The 21,635-nt window shown below is 40.6% G+C and overlaps 1 protein-coding gene across 1 annotated transcript in view; it reads right to left on the bottom strand.

Annotated features, from left to right (window-relative positions):
• Positions 1-83: 83 nt before the first annotated feature.
• Positions 84-21,635, bottom strand: part of zmp:0000001236 (mastermind-like protein 2) — an 82,555-nt gene continuing 61,003 nt past the window's right edge. The window contains exons 2-5 of the mRNA XM_060944142.1: positions 13,675-14,937; positions 3,621-3,764; positions 2,302-2,392; positions 84-1,784 (exon numbers count right to left, since the gene is read on the bottom strand). Of these exons, the coding sequence (XP_060800125.1) occupies positions 979-1,784; positions 2,302-2,392; positions 3,621-3,764; positions 13,675-14,937 (2,304 nt within the window). The 3' untranslated portion in view covers positions 84-978. The remainder of the gene's footprint in view (positions 1,785-2,301; positions 2,393-3,620; positions 3,765-13,674; positions 14,938-21,635) is intronic.

A 21,635-nucleotide genomic window follows, 5' to 3' on the forward strand; every position in this document is an offset into this window, starting at 1 on the left:
CATCCTGTCACAGGCTCATTATGTTTGACAGAAGGTTTACAGAGTAATACACATAAAATGGTTATGCACAAATAATCAGTAAATCTGCATAACTAGAGTTTATTGAAATTGTCAGTATTCAAAGGCTAAATTGACATCACAGGATATGCACATTTATCACAGGCTTATAGAGCATTATAGAAAAGACTAGTCTTACAAAAAACACAAGCTATAATAAACATATTTATAAATACAATATTAGCTATATGACATTTAGACATTTTTAATACTTAATGTCTGCATGGAATATTTCTGTAACCAGATATAGGGGAATCCAATTTTAGATTTCTGCCAAGAGCAAGTCCCGAGGTTTTAGATTTAGAGATGTAGCTTTAAGACGTACTGTTTTAGACTCACACAAAGATCTTACAACAAGGTATACGCTCATAACATCTCTGCCATTGTATCCTTTGACTGCCAGCACGGTTGACAAAGTTGTTTATCTTATTCAAGTTGCATGACAAGCTAGATTAAATGAATACCACTTTCACAACTAATCTTCAGGATGTGATGGTCACAAGTGCACCAGATTTTTGCATTGTGCTGCAATGTCAATACTTACTATGGCTGACTTTTACAGTACTCGCCAAACTGCATGAGTTTACAAAGGGATGTGTATAGTTCTATAACATACTATGAAGACCATACATATTGTGAACATGGAGCTTTATAACAGATTAGATAATATGATTAAAAGCTAAATCTATGTATAATGATACCTGCAATACATCAGTTATCCACACGAATAAAAAAAAAAAATAGGCATGATAATTGGATATCTCTTCAGAATCTTAATTCTAAGAAATCAAGCCAGTCCCTTATGTTAGGTGCTTTAAAATATAACTCAAAGCTCTTTAAAAAGAGTCAATCACTAAACCACTTAGTAAAATACCAAAATAGTAAAGTCATCACTCTCATTTGTGTTCCTGAGTCTTTCTTTCATGAGTGACCACCCAGAATCTCTTCTAGGTTTATATCTTTCATCCAGTCATCATTGCCTGAACCTGACTTAAGCAGAGAATCAATGAAGTCCGAGTCTGCATTGATCCCTGGCACTGTATTATCCCCATCCTGCAGAAAATCAAAAGTGAGGCGGCCTGTACGGTTGTTCTGATAGGCACCAGGGCTTTGTGCTGTGCCTCCGTATGTGCTCATGCACCCCTGCTGTGTGGGAGAGGACTGGTTTAGTCTGCTGATCCCGGGAAGTGGGGGTATTCGTGGCTGGCTGGCTCTAGGAGCAGATCCTCTAATACCAGGGTTTAAAGGGATCAGTCCAGAATGGGGCACTACCTGATTTGGTGGCCCGATATGTCTTGATGGGAAGTGAGCATCAGTTTGTGCTGCCTGGGCTGGCTGTGTGCCTGGAAGTCTCTTTACGTCTAGTTGCTTTGCAACATTTTCCCAGCTCATGCCCGTCTCCCTGCTTCCACTGGCAGTCATGCATCCCAGTCCTTGGCCAAGGATTGGATCTTGGTTTGCACTGGTTCTTACATGCTGTGTGGTAGGGGCAATTCCCTGGAACTGTGGCTTGTTTTGATGCATTGCAATTTGGATCTGGCTGTTAGGCTGTTGGTGCAGTTGGCCTGCACAGTTCTGGACTTCTGAATGATCAGATCTACTGGGAAAAATTCTGTCTCCAGAGGTGGGTGTCATTTTGACTCCTTGGCCATTGGATATATGGCATGACATGGACTGGATCTCCCTCTGGTCAGAGCTATTATTGGTCATTGGGGATGATGTCAGACCTGGGCACAGAACAGCACATGAGGGAGCTTGGAATGAAAATCGTCATGGTGAGTCAAGTTACAATGTGTACAAACATCGACAGAGAAATGAATTGAAATACATGTTTAATAATGATAAGATTTATCTGAGGCATTACAATGATCAGGTCATAAATTAATTAACACAATGATGGTCAGGCAGTGACTGTGCTTAAGAAAAATCAACTTTGTTTATACCAGGGGAAAAGACTGTAGTGGAAATAATGTATTTTTTAGACTTGAGTTCCCAGGAACCTTATCTTGCTTGACTAATAATGCACTTTTAAATAATAGAAGTTTACACTTAGTCTGATTTTCTTTACAAAATTGGGTTTTACGACAGTTATCAATAAATTAAAAAAAGGCTCTAAAGTCTTAGTTTCACCATTGTGTGATGCAATATGTGTAATTGGTCCAACAAATATACAAGAAGCAAATAGGTTTTTATTATAAAAAAGGTTTAAAAAAGAAAAGAAAGAAAGAAAAAGAAAATGTGTACCTGGATAAAGGTTTGGATGCTGTGTGTGTTTGTAGTCAGGTGGGGGTCTTGTTAGATGTCTGTTAAACTGATCCTGTGAGTTGAATTTCTCCTGAAATATAAATGAAAGTAAAAAACCAGAACGTCAAGGACGTAGTAGCTAACCTGGCCTGCCGTCAAAACAACCATGACTATCAAAATATCAAACATGAAGCTGAAATGTGACAATGTGAGAGAGGACCAACCTTCACGACAAATTCTTTACAACAGGAAAATCAACAAAGGACTACATTTTGTTCCCCAAGGGAAGATCGACCCGAAACATCGATCAGAACTGAATTCGTATGATAAATGAGAGAGGAGATATAATTCTAGTCAGAAGAAAATGTATTAAGTTGACCTAATTACTAATTTGTTTGCAAAAATTTGACAATACAACGATCAAGTGTTGTACAGAAGGACTAGTTCTTTCAAATAAAACAATCAGCACTGAAATCCATTGAGAACGGAGGGAAGGAGGAGATATGATTTAACTGAAAATGGACAAATCTGTAAACAAATTGCTTGATTTTCCTGTTGTAAACAAACAATTTGTTTACAACTTTCAACAACCAACCAAGTTTTGTTCCTTAAGGGAAGATCTACCCAAAACATCGATCAGAACTGGAATCGGATGAGAAATGAGAGGCCTGGAAAATTCGTTAATTTGGCTTAATTACTAACTCGTTAGCAAAAAACTTGACAAAACAACGAGCAAGTTTTGTGCAGAGTGATAAGTTCTTTCAAGCAAAACGATCAGAACTGAAATCCATGGAGAATTGATGGAGGAGATATGATTTAACTGAATTGTGGATGACGAACGGACAACAGACGGACGCCACGTCATGGCAAGGACACATCGGCCTTATGGCCAGATGAGCTAAACATACCACACAGAAATATCAATAAAATAATATCTATAATATTATTATAGATAATAATAACCTGGCTTTAAAATCTAAAGGTCCAAACAAACAGTCATTCAAAGCTACTATATAGTTCTGAGATTCCTATTAAGAGCAACATGTCAAGTGTTCTTAAGAATGAAAATCTCCCTCCCAATTTGTTCATCTCCTAAAAGCGACAGTTCTGTGTCAGAGAGTCTGCTGTTCAGTTTACTTGGTATGCTATAAAACACAGAAACACACAGGATAATACAAACAAACAGAGAAGGCAGCAGGTTTCACAGCCTTATATCAGTTAAAATGCTGGACTAAACAGTGTATCACGCCTGCTGTTTAGAGGATGACAGTGGGAAAAGATCGTGATGCAGTGTGTCTCAGTTTTAATGTGTTACTCACCGAGTCGCTGGTGTGCTGCTGAGGTTGGCTGAGCTGTCTCTGCCCTTTGCCGCTGTTTATCTGCGGAGTGCTCGGTGCAGATGGATGCTGCTGCTGGCTCACCAGACAACCGTTTGCTGAGAAACGTGGCCCCGCTGCCAATCCCTATAAACAGATGAAAGTCATAGACATTGTTTAAAGGAGAACTGAAGTCATTTTTAAACTTGCTTCATTTCTTAATTAAAAAGTGTTATTCAATTACATTTTCGGTTTTAGTAACCTTATATCGTGACTCGTATTGGCAGCTAATTGCAATTAAATATTATCTCATCTCATCTCATTATCTCTAGCCACTTTATCCTTCTACAGGGTCGCAGGCAAGCTGGAGCCTATCCCAGCTGACTACGGGCGAAAGGCGGGGTACACTCTGGACAAGTCGCCAGGTCATCACAGGGCTGACACACAGACAACCATTCACACTCACATTCACACCTACGGTCAATTTAGAGTCACCAGTTAACCTAACCTGCATGTCTTTGGACTGTGGGGGAAACCAGAGCACCCGGAGGAAACCCACGCGGACACGGGGAGAACATGCAAACTCCGCACAGAAAGGCCCTCGCCGGCCACGGGGCTCGAACCCGGAACCTTCTTGCTGTGAGGCAACAGCGCCAACCACTACACCACCGTGCCGCCCCAATTAAATATTATACTTATCTATATTCGTTTTTTTATCCATGTTGAATTTAGTTCGTTTGGTCCATGGCAGGCATCGCTTATCCGCGCGATCTTCACGAGACTTGTGCGAGACTTCGAAACGTGAAGTGTCAGCCAGGTGTCAGTGCCGCTATTTTGAAAACTGTTTTCCAAACGAAATATTGCACAAAAACGAGTTTAAATGACGATTCCTGTCTACTTTTTTCAAACTTTCCTGATTGCTATCAAAATAAACAAAACTTCCGGCTTGATCACGTCAGCATTCGAAAGAGGGCGCGCACGTCTTTTGACAACGTTGGCAGATGTCGGTCACTTTGATTTCCGCTGTACGTTTTAATTCCGTCCTACGATGTCTCGCACAGGTCTCGAAGAATCTCGTTTACGGCCATTGCTTTGACATATCAACCGATATATTACATAGCGTATTTCAAAACACTCAGAACTTGCCATAGCAGTGACAAAATAGCTATCAAAAATGCATTCTTATATTTAATAAAATGAGAAATAGAATTTTGATAATAAAAAAAATTTGCCTTCAGTTCTCCTTTAATCATAGAATAAATGTTTAGTACAAAATAAATGCTGAATTTGTGGTGATTCTACAATAAATGTCAGTCAAATATACAATAATACTGCAAGTTCTGCATTACACGCAACACTTAACACCTATAATGTAAGCGGCTTCACTTCATTGGACCCATGCTTCAGTGGGATCAGGTTTACTGGGCCTTGTGACTGTATGGTTAGTCCACTAGATGGCCCGCTTCATCAATTATTGTGATGCTTTAAAGTGTGTAGTGCTGTGTTCCATGCAGTACATGGTGTCATCCAATTCCCACAGATTTTCATAAGAAAAAAAAAAAAAAAAGTCATGCCTGGCAAATAGTCATTTGGTTTACTTCTATGTTCTTGCAAGAATTTTGCTGAAATGTTGACCTTTCAGTGTATTACTACACATCACTGATGTTTTAAAGAACCTTTTTTTATTTTGCAGATATATGCACTTAAGTCAGACAAGGTGAACGGATGACGAAAACTTTCTCCTGGGATGGATTTTATTCCTGGGGGTGAGATATACACTACCGTTCAAAAGTTTGGGGTCACCCAGACAATTTTGTGTTTTCCATGAAAAGTCACACTTTTATTTCCCACCATAAGTTGTAAAATGAATAGAAAATATAGTCACGACATTTTTCTGGCCATTTTGAGCATTTAATCGACCCCACAAATGTGATGCTCCAGAAACTCAATCTGCTCAAAGGAAGGTCAGTTTTATAGCTTCTCTAAAGAGCTCAACTGTTTTCAGCTGTGCTAACATGATTGTACAAGGGTTTTCTAATCATCCATTAGCCTTCTGAGGCAATGAGCAAACACATTGTACCATTAGAACACTGGAGTGAGAGTTGCTGGAAATGGGCCTCTATACACCTATGGAGATATTGCACCAAAAAACCAGACATTTGCAGCTAGAATAGTCATTTACCACATTAGCAATGTATAGAGTGGATTTCTGATTAGTTTAAAGTGATCTTCATTGAAAAGAACAGTGCTTTTCTTTCAAAAATAAGGACATTTCAAAGTGACCCCAAACTTTTGAACGGTAGTGTATTATAATACATATTTAGTATAAATACGGAGGTGATCAGAGGAAATTGTGCACACTGATTGGTCGAGAGATTTGGATTATTTCTCGATAATCATCTCCAGCGACTCGGCAAAATGGCTACCAATCGCTTCGTCATCGTAAGTGAGGAAGAATTAGAAATTATGAAAGAAAATGCTGTTGCTAAAAGCACTAAAGGTGCTATGAAGTTTGGTCAAAAACTATTCAAAGGTAAGGTGGAATTGTGATTTATGCGATCTATTTCAAAACAAAGTATTTTATGTGAGTCAGTGTAGATAAGGGACAAATCTGCACCATGACTATTACATACGCATGCTGCTTTTGAAGACCGAAATAAATTATTTTTTTTTAAATACAGTGTAAAAATTTTTTAAAAAACCTCCTGTGTATTTATACAAAAACAATTATACGACTCCGGCTCAGTGAGTAATTGTTAAATACAGAAAGATGGCCATGCCAATATAATGAAAATCTGGCCTGTTGGTAGACCACTTTAAAGGAACAGTCCACCGTACTTCCATAATGAAATATGTTCTTCTCTGAATTGAGATGAGCTGATCCGTACCTCTCCAAGCTTTGCGCGACCTCCCAGTCAGTCAGACGCGCTGTCACTCCTGTTAGCAATGTAGCTAGGCTCAGCATGGCCAATGGTATTTTTTGGGGCTGTAGTTAGATGCGACCAAACTCTTCCGCGTTTTTCCTGTTTACATAGGTTTATATGACCAGTGACATGAAACAAAGTTCAGTTACACAAATTGAAACGTGGCAATTTTCTATGCTATGGAAAGTCCGCACTATAATGACAGGCGTACTAACACCTTCTGTGCGCTTCGACAGCGCATTGATACCTTCAAATGATTGATACCTTCAAATGAAGGTATCAATGCGCTGCCGAAGCGCGCAGAAGGTGTTAGTACGCCTGTCATTATAGTGCGGACTTTCCATAGCATAGAAAATCACCATGTTTCAATTTGTGTAACTGAACTTTGTTTCATGTCACTGGTCATATAAACCTATGTAAACAGGAAAAACGCGGAAGAGTTTGGTCGCATCTAACTACAGCCCCAAAAAATACCGTTGGCCGTGCTGAGCCTAGCTACATTGCTAACAGGAGTGACAGCGCGTCTGACTGACTGGGAGGTCGCGCAAAGCTCGGAGAGGTACGGAGCAGCTCGTCTCAATTCAGAGAAGAACATATTTCATTATGGAAGTACGGTGGACTGTTCCTTTAATGCCTATAGGTGGTCTGAAAAAATGCGTTGGTCTTTTTACGAAAGGGTAATTTGTTACAGGTAATAATTCATGTGATAAATTCATACATATAACAGACTAATGTTTACTTCGAGTACATCAGGAATAAGGGAAAAAAGTGCAGAGAAACCATTTTAAAAGTGTAGATTTTGCAGAAAATGGTCCCATTTTGCTATTTAGAAGTCTCCAATCTTCCAGTTTTCTCCTCGCCTGTTACTGATATTGCCCTGATACTGCTCTGAATACCAATACTCCTCACCAAATGCAGCTGGATCCCCCATCAGCTCTTTCCTCAAACAGATCCTATATACGACCATGAACACATCAGTTCCTCTCTAAAAAACACCACCATCAGGCCAGCAAGCTGTTACAAAGCCTGCCTTTGAAGTTTCATTGCAAAAGCTCAAATCTGTTATAAAAGTAAGAACATAAAGTCTGTTTCAGGCCTTGGGCAGGTGGTACTGAGCTGTTTGGGTGACCTTAACACAGCACACAACTCAATTATACTTGTTAAATTAAATTGAGCATATTTATGAGTCAATAAATAATTGGAGACATAAGGTGCTCTAGGTATTCAAAAAAAGCTTCCTGTGATTACAGACAATCATGTTGATGAAAACAAATCAAAGCTACAGGATTGGTTTTGGGTTCTTTTAGTTTTTCTTAGATCCTTGTATATAAATCCTTGTTTGGCATCAGGTAGCAGTCTGTCATTCCATATTATCTACCAGATAAAAGTTTTACATAATTTAAAAAAAAAAAAGTATATTTTTCAGCCAGTAAGGACCTTACTGCAAGTGTTTTCCAGAACAAACCCTGCTCAGATATGTTGTCCCATTAACTCAAACACAGTGTACACACTGTCAGTCGCTGTGTCGACACGGCAAAATGGACTCAACAACAGCGTAGCGAAAGGCCATTGCTTTGAGAATTGATGTCTGAATGAGAAGCCATCTCCAAAAACCCACACTGGAGGTCCTGTAACAAAAGCACTGAAAAGAAACGTGTGTGTTATGAGAGGAATTCCCTGATTCAACAAGCCATGGAAAAGGGGATTTGAGGAAAAGTACACTTTGCACGAGGTCCTATTCTGGGGCAACCCTATCTGTAGTGGCACAGGCCATGCCTCGGAGGAGCTGAGGAGGAACTTGCTGAGGTCCCATGCTGAGATGATCAGCCCTGGAAAGTCCACTAATTAATTAGAGGGCAAGTGAAGAGCGCCGTTTCCCTGCTGAACTTCTGATGGACCTCTAATGTAATGATTGAGACTTTTTTTTTTTTCCAACAAAAATATGCACATGGTATTTTGCAGGTCATCGTTTTTAATAGGACTACATGAAGTATGAAGTTTTTGGCATCTAATACAAATCATATTTTAAACAAACAATCTCCTTGCTGTCCATTAAATGATGCAAGCTCAAAGTCGCACTTCCCAGAACTAGTCAGTCATTTTCCCACTTTTCAGTACAAGAAAGTAGGATACGAAAGTTCATTCCCTGCTTTGTATTACTTCCAATTAGCAGCACGGCGAGAAATCGTGACCAATCTGAACACGAGCCAAACTGCCTTCACGTTACATTTAAATTGCCTTTCAGTGGTCTGTGTTGTATGGGTGGGAGGGACTGAGAGTTTCATTAGCGTAGATGGTTCTCTAATCCACTCTTTGTCATCCTGATGTGTCATGAAGCTGTTTTCCATCTCTGCTTCACTCTTCGCTCTTCAGTACATCGTTAAATGAATACCACATGTGGTTGTGGACTCCATAAAGGAGGGCTGTGATTTAGGCCCTCATTCTACCCCGCATTACAAGCAGCTGACAGGGCTCCAGCCCCGAGCCTCGCTGCTCTCACAACACTTCCTGCAGTCTGAAGGCAGGAACGCCGTCCCCAGGGAGCAGCTCGGCATCTGGACTTGGCCCCAGATTGCTTTCCCAGGAAACAAGCACTCGCCTTGCAGTGCAGCTCCAACAACCTGGTACCCCCTCTTTTTTTCACTGAGATGGGAATCCAGCAAAAGTGAAGGGGGGAAAAATATAGCATGATAAAGCAGAGAACTGTGAAGTCTGTGCTGTGAAGGAAGAAATATAACGTTCACTGATGGGTTGAGCTTATATGTAAATTTGCTTCATAAAACCTTTTTTTTTTTTTAAATTGAAACCAAATGTCACCATTTTGTGTTTTATGACTCTGGAAACTGAACTCCCATAGACGCCTCAAAGATGTTACAGATCCAGGCCAAAATTCATAGAAAAATTGCTGAGGGAGGCTTTGTTTTTGTGAGTGAATTAAAAATGGAGAGAATGCTTGTTCAGCACTGTTTCACCGACATTCTTTGTGAAAACAAACGATATCTTTTCCCCTCTTAGAGACAAGTTTGCATTTTGATCATTACAAACCACTTAGTATTTTTTTTAAACGACTGCCAAGTCATAATTCTACTTGTATATTCAGTCTACTGGAAATTAACATTCAAAAGCTGAAATTTTGAACATTATGCCAAATAATGTTATAGCAAATAATTAAAAGTGCTTTTATTTCAAGCTAGAAGTCATTAAAATCGGTCACAGAAGCTCATGCAGGGCTCTCACATCCAAACCAACAAGCACATGGATTACACACTTCTGACTGATTGTGACCAATCAGCATAATACTTTAATCAGAAATGAGACGTTTGGTATTCCAACGTTCGATGAAATCAGGACTATCCGTGTAACACAGCTCCTGTGGACTTTCCCTGAGCAGAGAATGAAGCACTTTGCCTCTGATCTGGAGACAAAGACTTCCATGATAGGCTTGAACACCCTTGAAAATATGGACCCCAGTTTTGACGCACACAAGCTGACAACTGATCAGCAGACTGTGAGAACAAGAAAATGAAAAACAGCGCTCATATCTTGATCTTTTCACAGGAATTCTGCAAGCTGCTCCTGGTGGGAGGAAGTTCAGCTCTGCTCATGACGGTTCCAGAGGGACTGTGGCACCATTTCGGGACCTTTATTTCCATGGCATTACTAATTCAGTTGACTGTGGGAAGACTCTGAGCACTCCCATTTTTCTCCCGTTGTAGCAGAAGCTGTGCCTTTGTTTCCATTTCAGCAGTGTGTTTAACCCCGTCAGTGCTGCCATCAGCAGTATTTCCCTCAGTGAAAGGAATGACCATTTTATAAAGAGTGCAAACGTTTCAGACTTTCTTGACTTCCAGGAATAAGTCTAAAATAGCCATGCAGTTTATGGGTCGCTCATATCTATCCCATATCTGCATGATGTTACATAATGAGCTCTCAACATATGAATAACACAGGAAATGCATGTTGTATAGCTATTCAATTCTGCAAACAAACAAACAAACAAACAAACAAACAAACAAACAAAGAAACAAAATGTAGCCACTTGTGAAAAGAGTTATTTTAATTCAACCTCCTGATTTTTTTTAAAGCATCGTTTCTCTATTAAAAGTATTAAAATGTTAGCTGTTCGAGTTACTCCTCATGGCTTTGTGGTCTCTCATGAAGAAATATTTCCACATCTGGTTGTGGAACTTTGCTTTAAAATTTCTTATGAAACCCTATTTCTTTTGTTCATTAGTTTTAATACTTGGTCATAAACCCTCTGGTGCATTTATAGCAGCTGCATTTCATGTATTTATTTTAATATAATTTTCCTGTCACTGAATTGACATTTAAATTGCAAAACAAACATACACATCGTTGCTCAGTCCTCAGCTGCAGCACTGAAAGACTTCCAAACCCAAACTCGTTGGCTCCTATATGAATGTAATTCCATGGACTGCACTTCAAAATATTTGATGGTGAGGACTAGCAAATGCCTTCCGAGTACTTATTTTGCCCAGACTATCTACAATATCTTTTTAATCACCTCATAAATGTTACTGAAACTAGGCTCAAGTGAAAATGGGAGTCTTTTAATAAGACATTAGTGACCAGCAATAATGGTAATCCTCCTCTGGAAATAAATGGTACTTCAAAAGCATGATAATCCATGAGCAAGGGTCCAGAAACATGAAGTCATGCCCCAGTGTCAAAATCAACAATGAGGCTTAGTGAGGCTTGGGACAATTGCCGATAGATTTCCATCTATTGCTTTTGATGTCTGACTTCGGCGTAGAGCAACAAAACGTTTCTCTGATGCAGCTTGCCAAATAGATGAAGCCACTCGCAAAACATGAATGTTGTTTATCAGGGCTACTTCACTATACAAGAATTCTTGTTAGCTTGTTAGGTTTATTTATCATCTCGACTTCAGTGTTGCAAGAATTCCTGATATTGATAATGGGTAATGAATTAAAAAAAAAAAAAGACTACATGCTAACGTTAGCGGCTTGCAGCTACAGCTGCCTTGTAACCAGCTTGTGGTATTCTTCTGCTGTAATGGTGTGTGCATGGCACGTGTTATGCATGGCCACTCCCCCTTCTTTTCCTTCCTCAGCGTTGCTGCAGCCTACACCCCTCCAATGCCAAGGACAATAACTGGCAATAGTTAGGATAGGACAATGGCACATTGAACATGATCTCACAAGCCTAGGGTCAGTTGCATCATTCATTCATTCATTCATTCATTCTGAGTAAAATGCTTTATCCTGTTCAGGATTGCACTGGGCTTAGATGGGACTCGAGAGGAACCCCTTGCAGATACAGGTAGAATATGCAAAATGATCATGAGTTAAATTTAACAGAATCAAGGATTTCTTCAACTAAGATTTTATTTAACTTGCGTAATTTGTCTCATCTCATCTCATCTCATTATCTCTAGCCGCTTTATCCTTCTACAGGGTCGCAGGCAAGCTGGAGCCTATCCCAGCTGACTACGGGCGAAAGGTGGGGTACACCCTGGACAAGTCGCCAGGTCATCACAGGGCTGACACATAGACACAGACAACCATTCACACTCACACCTACGGTCAATTTAGAGTCACCAGTTAACCTAACCTGCATGTCTTTGGACTGTGGGGGAAACCGGAGCACCCGGAGGAAACCCACGCGGACACGGGGAGAACATGCAAACTCCACACAGAAAGGCCCTCGCCGGCCCCGGGGCTCGAACCCAGGACCTTCTTGCTGTGAGGCGACAGCGCTAACCACTACACCACCGTGCCACCCCTGCGTAATTTGTATTACGGCTAAATTTTAAACATGACCGTAAAATCTTGACCTAGGATTAATTCTGATTCTACCGCAGTAGATTTGTTCAGTATCTACATTGTTTATTTCTTTTTGAGTTAAAAAAAGCATAAACTTTTTTTCCCCCCTGATATACATCTAATATTCAACTGCAAGATTAAGATTTCTCACTGAAATTTAAATCTGAGTTTAAACTAACAGCAATAGGATAAAAGAAGTTAATGCATATTTTACGGACATTGTCATTTTTATAAATTCCTGAGTGGACATCATTTACAACAAAGTTTGCTGCAACTGCAATAATAGATAAACTATGATTTAATCAGGATTATTCTCTGCTCCGTTTTGGAGATTGGGTTCTGGAGGACCCGTCTTGTGTGGTTCAGGTTATCGTTTCACACAGAGTAAGGCAGGGGATGCTGTTTGTACAAAACTGAAAAGGGGGTTGTTCTAAATCTCCCCAATCATAACAAATCAGTGGTTCAACCACGGGCACCAGGCTAAGCAGATTACTGTCATTTTCCACAACTTGTCCCTCACAGCTAACAAACTCCAATTAGCAAATCCCGCTGTGCACATCTATGCCTTGGCGCTGAGCAACTGTGACAAGCGGAGAAATTAGAAGTCTTGCATGTTAATCCATCACAGTCTAGCGAGCCAGGACCCTCGTCAAATCGCTTTGAGGGGATATACATATTCAAGATGCCCTGCAACTGCTCACACACAAGAAACTGCAATTTATTGCGACAGGGGCAACAAACTGACAGCACAGTGAAGCCACTCTTCGTTACATGAAGTAAAGAGAAGAAAATGGCAGGGTGAGCTTCATGGTCAATGCCAATCCAGAAAGTAAACGGAAAAAAAAATCTGCTCCCTTCCATAAATGCTACACACCAACTGACTAGAGCAGATGGACCAGCAGCACTTGGATTTTTAGTTTAGTTAGTTGTTTGTTTGTTTTTTTGAAAAAAATAATAGGGATTTTGGGATTAACAAGATATTCCCCATGACAATATGCTGGCATTACTTCAAATAAAATTATATTGTTATATAATCCACTGTTAATATTAGCATTTTAATCATGTTTGCTTATGTCCCTCCCATGAGACAATACCAAAATAACCATTCCAGTCTGAAACAGCTTAAGTACAAGACTCAACAAGTCTGATTCTCCTGATGGTGTGTTAAAATGATATGCTCGTCAACTCCCATTTTAGTGCAACATACATTTCACAAATAAAAGATTTTCTGTTTCTGCTGTTCTGAGTGTATTGTTAGTGAGCTGAATGTCCTACCTAGGATTTATGAAAAATGTTTCACACTCATTCTTTAAATACGTGTCCTACCTGTCTTTGTTGGTTCATTTTAAAGTTGATTCCAGGACCATGCTGGCTGAGAGGAGGCCTCAGGGGCTTCGGTTGTAGGCATGATGATTGCATAGACAACTGGAACTGCGTGTTTTGACCTCCTGTAGACTGCTGCTGTGTAGTCTGTTTGCTCTGCGACCCAGCCATGTGGGGGATTTGTTGGCCTGTGGTTGAAGTTGATGCTTTAGGGGTGAAATGCAGCATTGGTTTATTGCCGAGAGCTTTCATGTCGGTGGGATTTGATGGGGTGTAACCACTGGGCTTAAAGAGACAATTGGGCATTCCTTTGCCCTGACCTGTGCCCTGAGAGCTAATTCTTGGTTGGCTTAGCAGACCAGTGCTGGACACTGTTTCCTGACAAAAGGAACTCGGGTGGCCACTCATAGTGGAGGACCAGTTCCTTACTCCTCCTGCTTGGCTTTGTTGTTGGTGGTGAAGGAGAGAGTTGTTGGACTGCTGTTTGGGCTGCTGGTTTGCCGCCATTTGCTTTAGCTGCTCCGCATGCGACATTTCAGGCCAGGCAGGTAGTCCTCTTGAAGATGTTCCTGTGGTTTGCGGTACATGATTATGAGTCATTTGCCCAGGCCCAATGGGGGAAGTTGACAAAGTAGTGTTGGCCATTGAGAAGGATGGTCCAGCAGATGCTGGCCTAAGCTGCGGAGAGCTTCCTGGTGCTTGGCCAAAATCAGGTGAGTACTCAGTCTTGATCGGTTTATCTAAATGAGGGCAGGGATTGGCTGCACCAGCTGAGCTGGGTCGACCGAGATCCAAACCAAAGTCATCATCTTGCTTCAGCATTTTCTCCAGCTCCAGGTCATTGAGAGGTGGTACTGACTTGGTGAGCTCATCAAACAGATCCTGGAGTTCAGGGTCAATCTGTCCTCCACCCTCATCTTTAAAGTCAAACACCATCATTGCAGGATCTGCTGATGACTGGCTGCAAGTCTGAACATCAGTCGGCTCTTTCTTCATGTCTCTGAGAGTCATGTTGAAAATATCGTTGCCTACACCTTGGCCCATCATGAAGGGATCTTTCCGTCGGGGAGTATGGCCCAGAGCTATGGACCCGGCTAAATTCTGAGGCTGCCCTGCATCTACAGAGCAAGCACCAGCATGAAGAGCGCTCGTCTCCATACGAAGACGCTTGAAGTCTGGCACTGGACCCACACAGAAGTGGCCATTCTGCTTAACAGTGTATCCAGAAGGCTGCCCTTCAATCTTTCTTCTAAGGGACCCCTGGAGCTGTAAAGGCAAAGAATTCATTGTTAATTGAGAATTCTACTGAAAGTAACTTTAAAGTAATGTGTCTGTTGCAAAAAATGTTAAACATTTAGATTAAAGGAATGATTAGCAATTAAAATGAAACAGTGCGGCACATGAGAATTCTTCAGAAGCCAAGTGGTCTCTTTCTCTACACTTGGGTCAAAACGAGCACATTTTCTGCTGTTGGAAGTGCACAAAATGTAACAAGACCTTTTCTATCTAATTACTGAACTCTTATCAAAGCCCTCTCTAATGTTGAAAACCAATTAAAATGTTGATGAAATTTCTAAATATTACAATGTAAAAAGGTGTCTCAGGAACAAATTATCTTTATGTAAATTGACCCAATTTTGTAATCTACTGAGCCTTTCTGCCTTGCTCACTTGGTCATTTTGAATAAAAGCAAAAGCTGAGAATTGTTAATTTTCTCCTTTATGATTACATTGAAAATTTCCCTTTAAGCACAGGAAAATGGATAGCTGCTACAAAGTTAGATTAAAAACAGTACATGGGTACATCAGTACAGTACATTGGCCATGAGATGAAGTAAGTGTTAATCTTCTTTTTTTACAAGAAGGCTGTGCACACAGGCATAATTTACCGGCAAAAAAATATATATATATATCTGCTGGAACAAATAAGGTTTAACAACAACAACAAATCTGATCTGAAACCCCTGCATTAACCAAGCAGTTAAATTTAGCCATCAGATATACAGAGCAGCTAGACAAAGAAAGCTTTTATCTGTTTGGCTCATTTGCATGAATTATATTTCCCGTTGTTGGCTCACTGTAAAGATAGCAGCATTCTCCTTTGTGCGTGAGACTGTTCTCTTTGTCTTGCTTGTCTTCATTTATGTAAATGAGACCAGAACAATGACTCATAAGTCCCTTTTAAGTCACTGTACGGAAGCATTTGCAATTGTAGTTCAGTACATATGCACAGTAGCTTCTAGTGCAATCATTTCTCGAGGAATAAAAACTGAAACAACTAGTGTTATGAAAATGTAAAATCAAACAAATACGGCCTGACGTTATCAGCCTGGGAGAGATAACAAGCTGGGTATAACATTAATTTCTCACTGTAGTGGAGAGGTCCCCCCCCCATCTGGTAGAAAATATTACACATTCTCAGGGTGGTAAAGTGATTCATGCCTTCAGGGTAGGGAGTGAACACTTGCTCTTTCTTGCTCTCTCTCATTTGTGCTCTCACTCTCTGTGTTTGCTTACCTATGCTGTTTCACTATGAATGAGATCCGTTCCTAACCACCCTCATACTGTCTGATTCATCACGTCAGGGATGACTAGTGCTCTGTTTTTGATACGTTTTCTTGAACAGGTACAAATTCAAGCAAGAAATACATTCTTTCTATAGATGTACACTCACCGTCCACTTTAATAGAAACACCTGCTCATTTATGCAGTTAACCGATCAGCCAATCATGTGGCAGCGGCGGCACAATGCATAAACTCATATAGATACAGGATTATTATTTTATTCAAGCACTTTAGTTAATTTTCACATCAAACATCAGAATGGGGGAAAAAAACCAACGTGATCTCTGTGAGTTTAAAGGATATGGGACATGAAACATAAAAGCATGCTATATCAGTTTCTTTCCATTAAAAATATGAATTAATTGCATCAACAAATACAAAATCATCTATTAAATTCAGCAAAATCGTTATATTCGTGATGATTATATGGCATTTCTGCTCGACTTCCGATATGCATTTTTTGCAACCGGAAGAGCCGCTGTCACGTGATCATACGTCACAGAAACTTTCGGGCACAGCACAAGCGGGTAGATGAATGGAGAAGTGGATGACAAGAAAATTGTTTTTATAGTCTTTAAAGTACATTGGACATCATGGTGTATTGTGCTGCTTATGGTTGCAATAATTCCAATGGGAAATGCCCTGGAGTAAGTTTTTTTGCATTCCCCAAGGACCCGAAGCTGAGGAAAGTGTGGGCTCACCTGCGCATGCGCAGTAGGCTTCGCGCATGCGCAGTACGCTTGGTAGGACAACTTTACAGAACACCTGTTGAAAAAAACTTTGCACCTACTGTTTCCCACAAACTGTATTCGGACCATTTTACTGAGGATTCTTTCAACATTAATACTCAGGTACTGAGCGATATTAATTCATGAAACATGAAACAGGAAGCATAAGGATGAGAAGAAAAAAAAAACAGTTCAAATAGGGAAGCCGCGCACACCTGCGCCAGGCTGCACAAATGTGCGCAGCTTCCCGACCCAAACCGCCTCTCTCTCATCCTTACACTTCATGCCTCATGCTCCATGAACCAACATCGCTATTTTTTTTTAAAAATCGGATCTGCGCGATTCAGCCATGAAAACGGCGGCATCTGCCAAAAGGCGCGCTGTTTGCATCCCTGCACGGAGGCCAGGGGACAGGGCAGGAATATTTTTGTTGATATGAGTGATCCGGTGCGATTTCGCGACCCCCCTGTTGAAGACCTCTGCGCTAAGCGACTGAAAGCCGAGGTAAGGATTAGTATTATAATTTTGGGTGTATCAATTATTGATTATCATAATTCTGACTCGTTTCGCCATTTTGAATGTTTTCATCTCAGACTCTGGAAGCATTGTATCTCAATCAATCTCGAAAAATATCAGCAAAAAAAAAAAAACTAGCTTGCAACGGACTTTAGCTAGATCTATGATGAACTTTCAACGTATGATACAAAAATAATACTTCTTTCAACAGATCATTAGCCTTTGAGCAGAATTGATTTTAACTTACCAGAAAGTGTTATCGAGCCGACCGCTTTCAGTTTCATGAGGGCTGAATGAACTCTCACTCTCAGAATCATCTGACCCGTCAGAGTAAAGACAAGATCTATGTTCATGTGAATTTCCAGCTATCGGTTCGAATTGATAGGGTCTAACTTCACATCTCTGTGAAACATCAGGAATATCACTGTCGATGGTGTCCATTTCGGTAACCTGTTTACATTAGATTCCCAAGCGCTGGCTCCTTGGAAAGTTTTTGTGATGTCACGGGTCACGTGACCACCTAGCTCATTAACGAATCGTTTTACGCTGATGTATAGAAAAACTTGAATAATGTGATGATTTTCACATTTTTGACGCCCTGCAGTGATTTAGATGGCATTTCTTATGTCCTTTATACATAATTATGCCCAGGTAAAAATCCATGTCCCATATCCTTTAACCATGGCACGGTTGTTTTAGTGACGGCATGGAGGTGTAGTGGTTAGCACTGTCGCCTCACAGCAATGTTCTGTGTTCAAGCTGACGGGGGCCTTTCTGTATGGAGTGTGCATGTTCTCCCTGTGTCTGCACAGGTTTCCTCCAAGTGCTTGGATTTCCCCCACAGTTAAAAGACATGCAGATTAGGTTAACATGGGGCGAGGCACCTAACCCCCAACTGCTCCCCGGGTGCTGTAGCATGTAGAGATGTGACGATTAAATCGATCCTCGATCTATCGATCCATTTCAATCGGTGATTCAAAAATCGATTAAAATTTAATGAAATCACGATTCACTGATGATTCACTAACAATACCTAATTTCATCCCGATAACCCTAGACGCATAACAAATTCACAAACGGCATAATTTTGATATTAAAAGTTTGCAGCTATATGTGGGCACAGCCATGTTTGTGGTTGCTATAGCAATCTCGCGAGACCACGTGTTGCTTTGTGAACAACATGGCAGACGACTCGGAATTCCTGAAGCCACCCGCTTTTAAAAGCCCAGTTTGGCGGCATTTCTTACAATCTCAGTGCCTTATGTACTCTCTGGACAATGAATGTTGTCTCAAGAGGTGGTGTTCACTTTAACCCAAGTAACTGTATTTTTCTGTTTTAAAAGATTGAGACAAAAGTCATGAATTTTTCATTGCTTTTTTCCTCGTTTCTTAGTGTTTTGCGGTTTGAAAATTAAAATGTACCAAAAATGACTGAATTGTCAAACAATCATAGCTACAGTCAAAGTCAATGGAGTGACTGGAGTCTGAATAAAGACTACAAAGGCAACACAACTTGGTTGTTTTTTATTGCTCTACATTTCTAGGCTGACCGCTAACAGAATATTGACAATGATTTGCATCAGTTATAAAATGGAGGACAAAACATGTGAATCGTGATTCACATCGAATTGAATCGGAAGGTCAAAATTGTGAATCGAATCGTGAAAAAACTGAACCGTCACACCTTTAGTAGCATGGCTGCCCACTGCTCTGGGTATGTGTGTGTGTGTGTGTGTGCGTGTGTTCATTGCTTCAGACGGGTTAAATACAGAGAGGAATTTCAGTGTGCTTAAGTGTACGTGTGATAAATAAAGTTGTTCGTCTATTTTGGGTTTGTTTTGAAACAATGCATCATGTGGGTTCATTCATGCACGCCTATATGGAAGACCACACAGTGATCATTACAGTGATGACGTCAGCCTTTATTAAATGTAAGATTTTTATTTATTTAGCTTTTTTTGTTGCCATAGCGAGATATACATATACATACATTATGGCTGGGAAACCACTACACCTTGTGCCAATTACAGCGGCCCCATTGTACCTTATCTGCATGTCTTTGAACTGGGGGGGAACCAGAGTACCCGGAGGAAACCCATGTGGACATGGGGAAAACATGCAAAACTCCACCCAGAAAGGTTCCTGCTGTCCATGAGGTTCAAACCCAAAACCTTCTTGCTGGGAGACAACAGCGTTAACCACTGCACCACCGTGCTGCCCTACATACAAGATGATCGTAACAGTAAAAGAGGCTTCTTAAGTCAGCCACAGCATTTCTATTCACTTTAATACTACATTCTACAGGAAACAAATAGTGCCTATGGTCTTTTTTTTCTAGTAAATTGTCACTTCAATCCATATCGTGAGATATAACTAAATGACAAATGCTTTATAAAGACCCATTTATAGAACCCAAAATATGATTTAAATTCAAGACTATAGCAACTCTCAAAATGAACATTCCTGTCCTCAGAGTCTTTGTAGGCTTAAAACTGTGCATCACATTCCCATCTGCTGAGGCTAAACGAAGACACGAATGCTTTAAAAGGCATTTTGTGTTGGGTTCGTGGAATAAGAAATGCCTCAACTGCAAATTGTATTTGATTAAACACCACAACAGTGTACCACTGTCTGTCCTTCTCATACATTCACAGTATCAGTGAAAACTCTGGAATGTTCAGCGTGGCCTATTCAGAAAGAGAAACGAGACACAGCTAATGCTATATCAATCGTACTCCACGGGTCTGCTAACCACATATGAAATAATTCCAGTGGGTTCGTTTTGGCGGAGAGGTCGTGGAGAAACAGTGGCCTCTATTCATGGGAAAACCTCCTGACGGATCTACAAGTGAACTGAAAATAGATTTTCTGATTAAGGTTTAATGAGCTCAGAAGCACAGAATCTCCCTCAAAGTGACTCCTGATGAAAAGAGCCGTATATGACTCTCAGTACATACTGTATATCCTGCATCCCATTCGAATAAAAATGACCGTTTGGGATTTATTTATTTATATATAAATGCATATCTACTATTAAACAGAACATGATGTATAATTCAGGTGGTACAGTATTTTGTTTTCCTCCCACCTCTCAAAAATGTGCCAGTGGAGTGGCGACTCCAAATTGCTCCTTGGTGTGAATGTGTGGGAGATGTCCTGTGACGGATTGGCATCTCATCCAGGGTGTATTCCTACCTTATGCCCAGTGGTTAAGGGACAGGCTCCAAGTTAACCACAATCCTGAGCAGGATAAAGTGGTTACTGAGGATGAATAAATGACTGATGTACTGTATAATTTGAACTAAACAGAGCTTGGTCTGAAGCTAAGTGCTTCAAAAATGTACAGGAAAAATACACTAATCAGCCATAAAATTAAAAACGCTGACAGGTGAAGGGAATTACATTGATTATCTCATCACAACGGCACCTGTCAAGGGGTGGGATATATTAGGCAGCAAGAGAAGAGTCAGTTCTCGAAGTTGATGTGTTGGAAGCAGGAAAAATGGGCAAGCATAAGGATCTGAGTGACTTTAACAAGGGCCATACTGGGATGGCTAGATGACTGGGTCTGAGCATCTCCAAAATGGCACATCTTGTGGGGTGTTCCTGGTATGCAGTGGTTAGTACTGAACAAAAGTGGTCCAAGGAAGGACAATCGGTAACTGCCGACAGGGTCATACGTAGGTGTTGAAGGCTCATTGATTTGCATGGGGCCCAAAGGCTAGGCCATATGATCCAATCCCACAGAAGAGCTACTGGAGCACAAACTGCTGTAAAAGTTAATGCTGACACCTTTCTGTTTTAACCAGCATTAACTTTGTCTGCAGTTTCTTCACCGGGTGTCCTTCCTTGGACCACTTTTGGTAGATACTAACCACTGCATACCGGAAACACCCCACAAGATGTGCCATTTTGGAGATGCTCAGACCCAGTCATCTAGCCATCACAATCTGGCCCTTGTCAAAGTCACTCAGATCCTTATGCTTGCCCATTTTTCCTGCTTCCAACACATCAACTTCGAGAACTGACTCTTTTCTTGCCACCTAATATATCCCACCCCTTGAAAGGTGCCACTGTAACAACAAACAATGTAATTCACTTCGCCTGTCAGTGTTTTTAATTTTATGGCAGATCAGTGTACCTTAGTAAGGTGTTG

Source organism: Neoarius graeffei, chromosome 17 (genome assembly GCF_027579695.1).
Source record: "Neoarius graeffei isolate fNeoGra1 chromosome 17, fNeoGra1.pri, whole genome shotgun sequence".
In the NCBI taxonomy this organism is placed as follows: domain Eukaryota; kingdom Metazoa; phylum Chordata; class Actinopteri; order Siluriformes; family Ariidae; genus Neoarius; species Neoarius graeffei.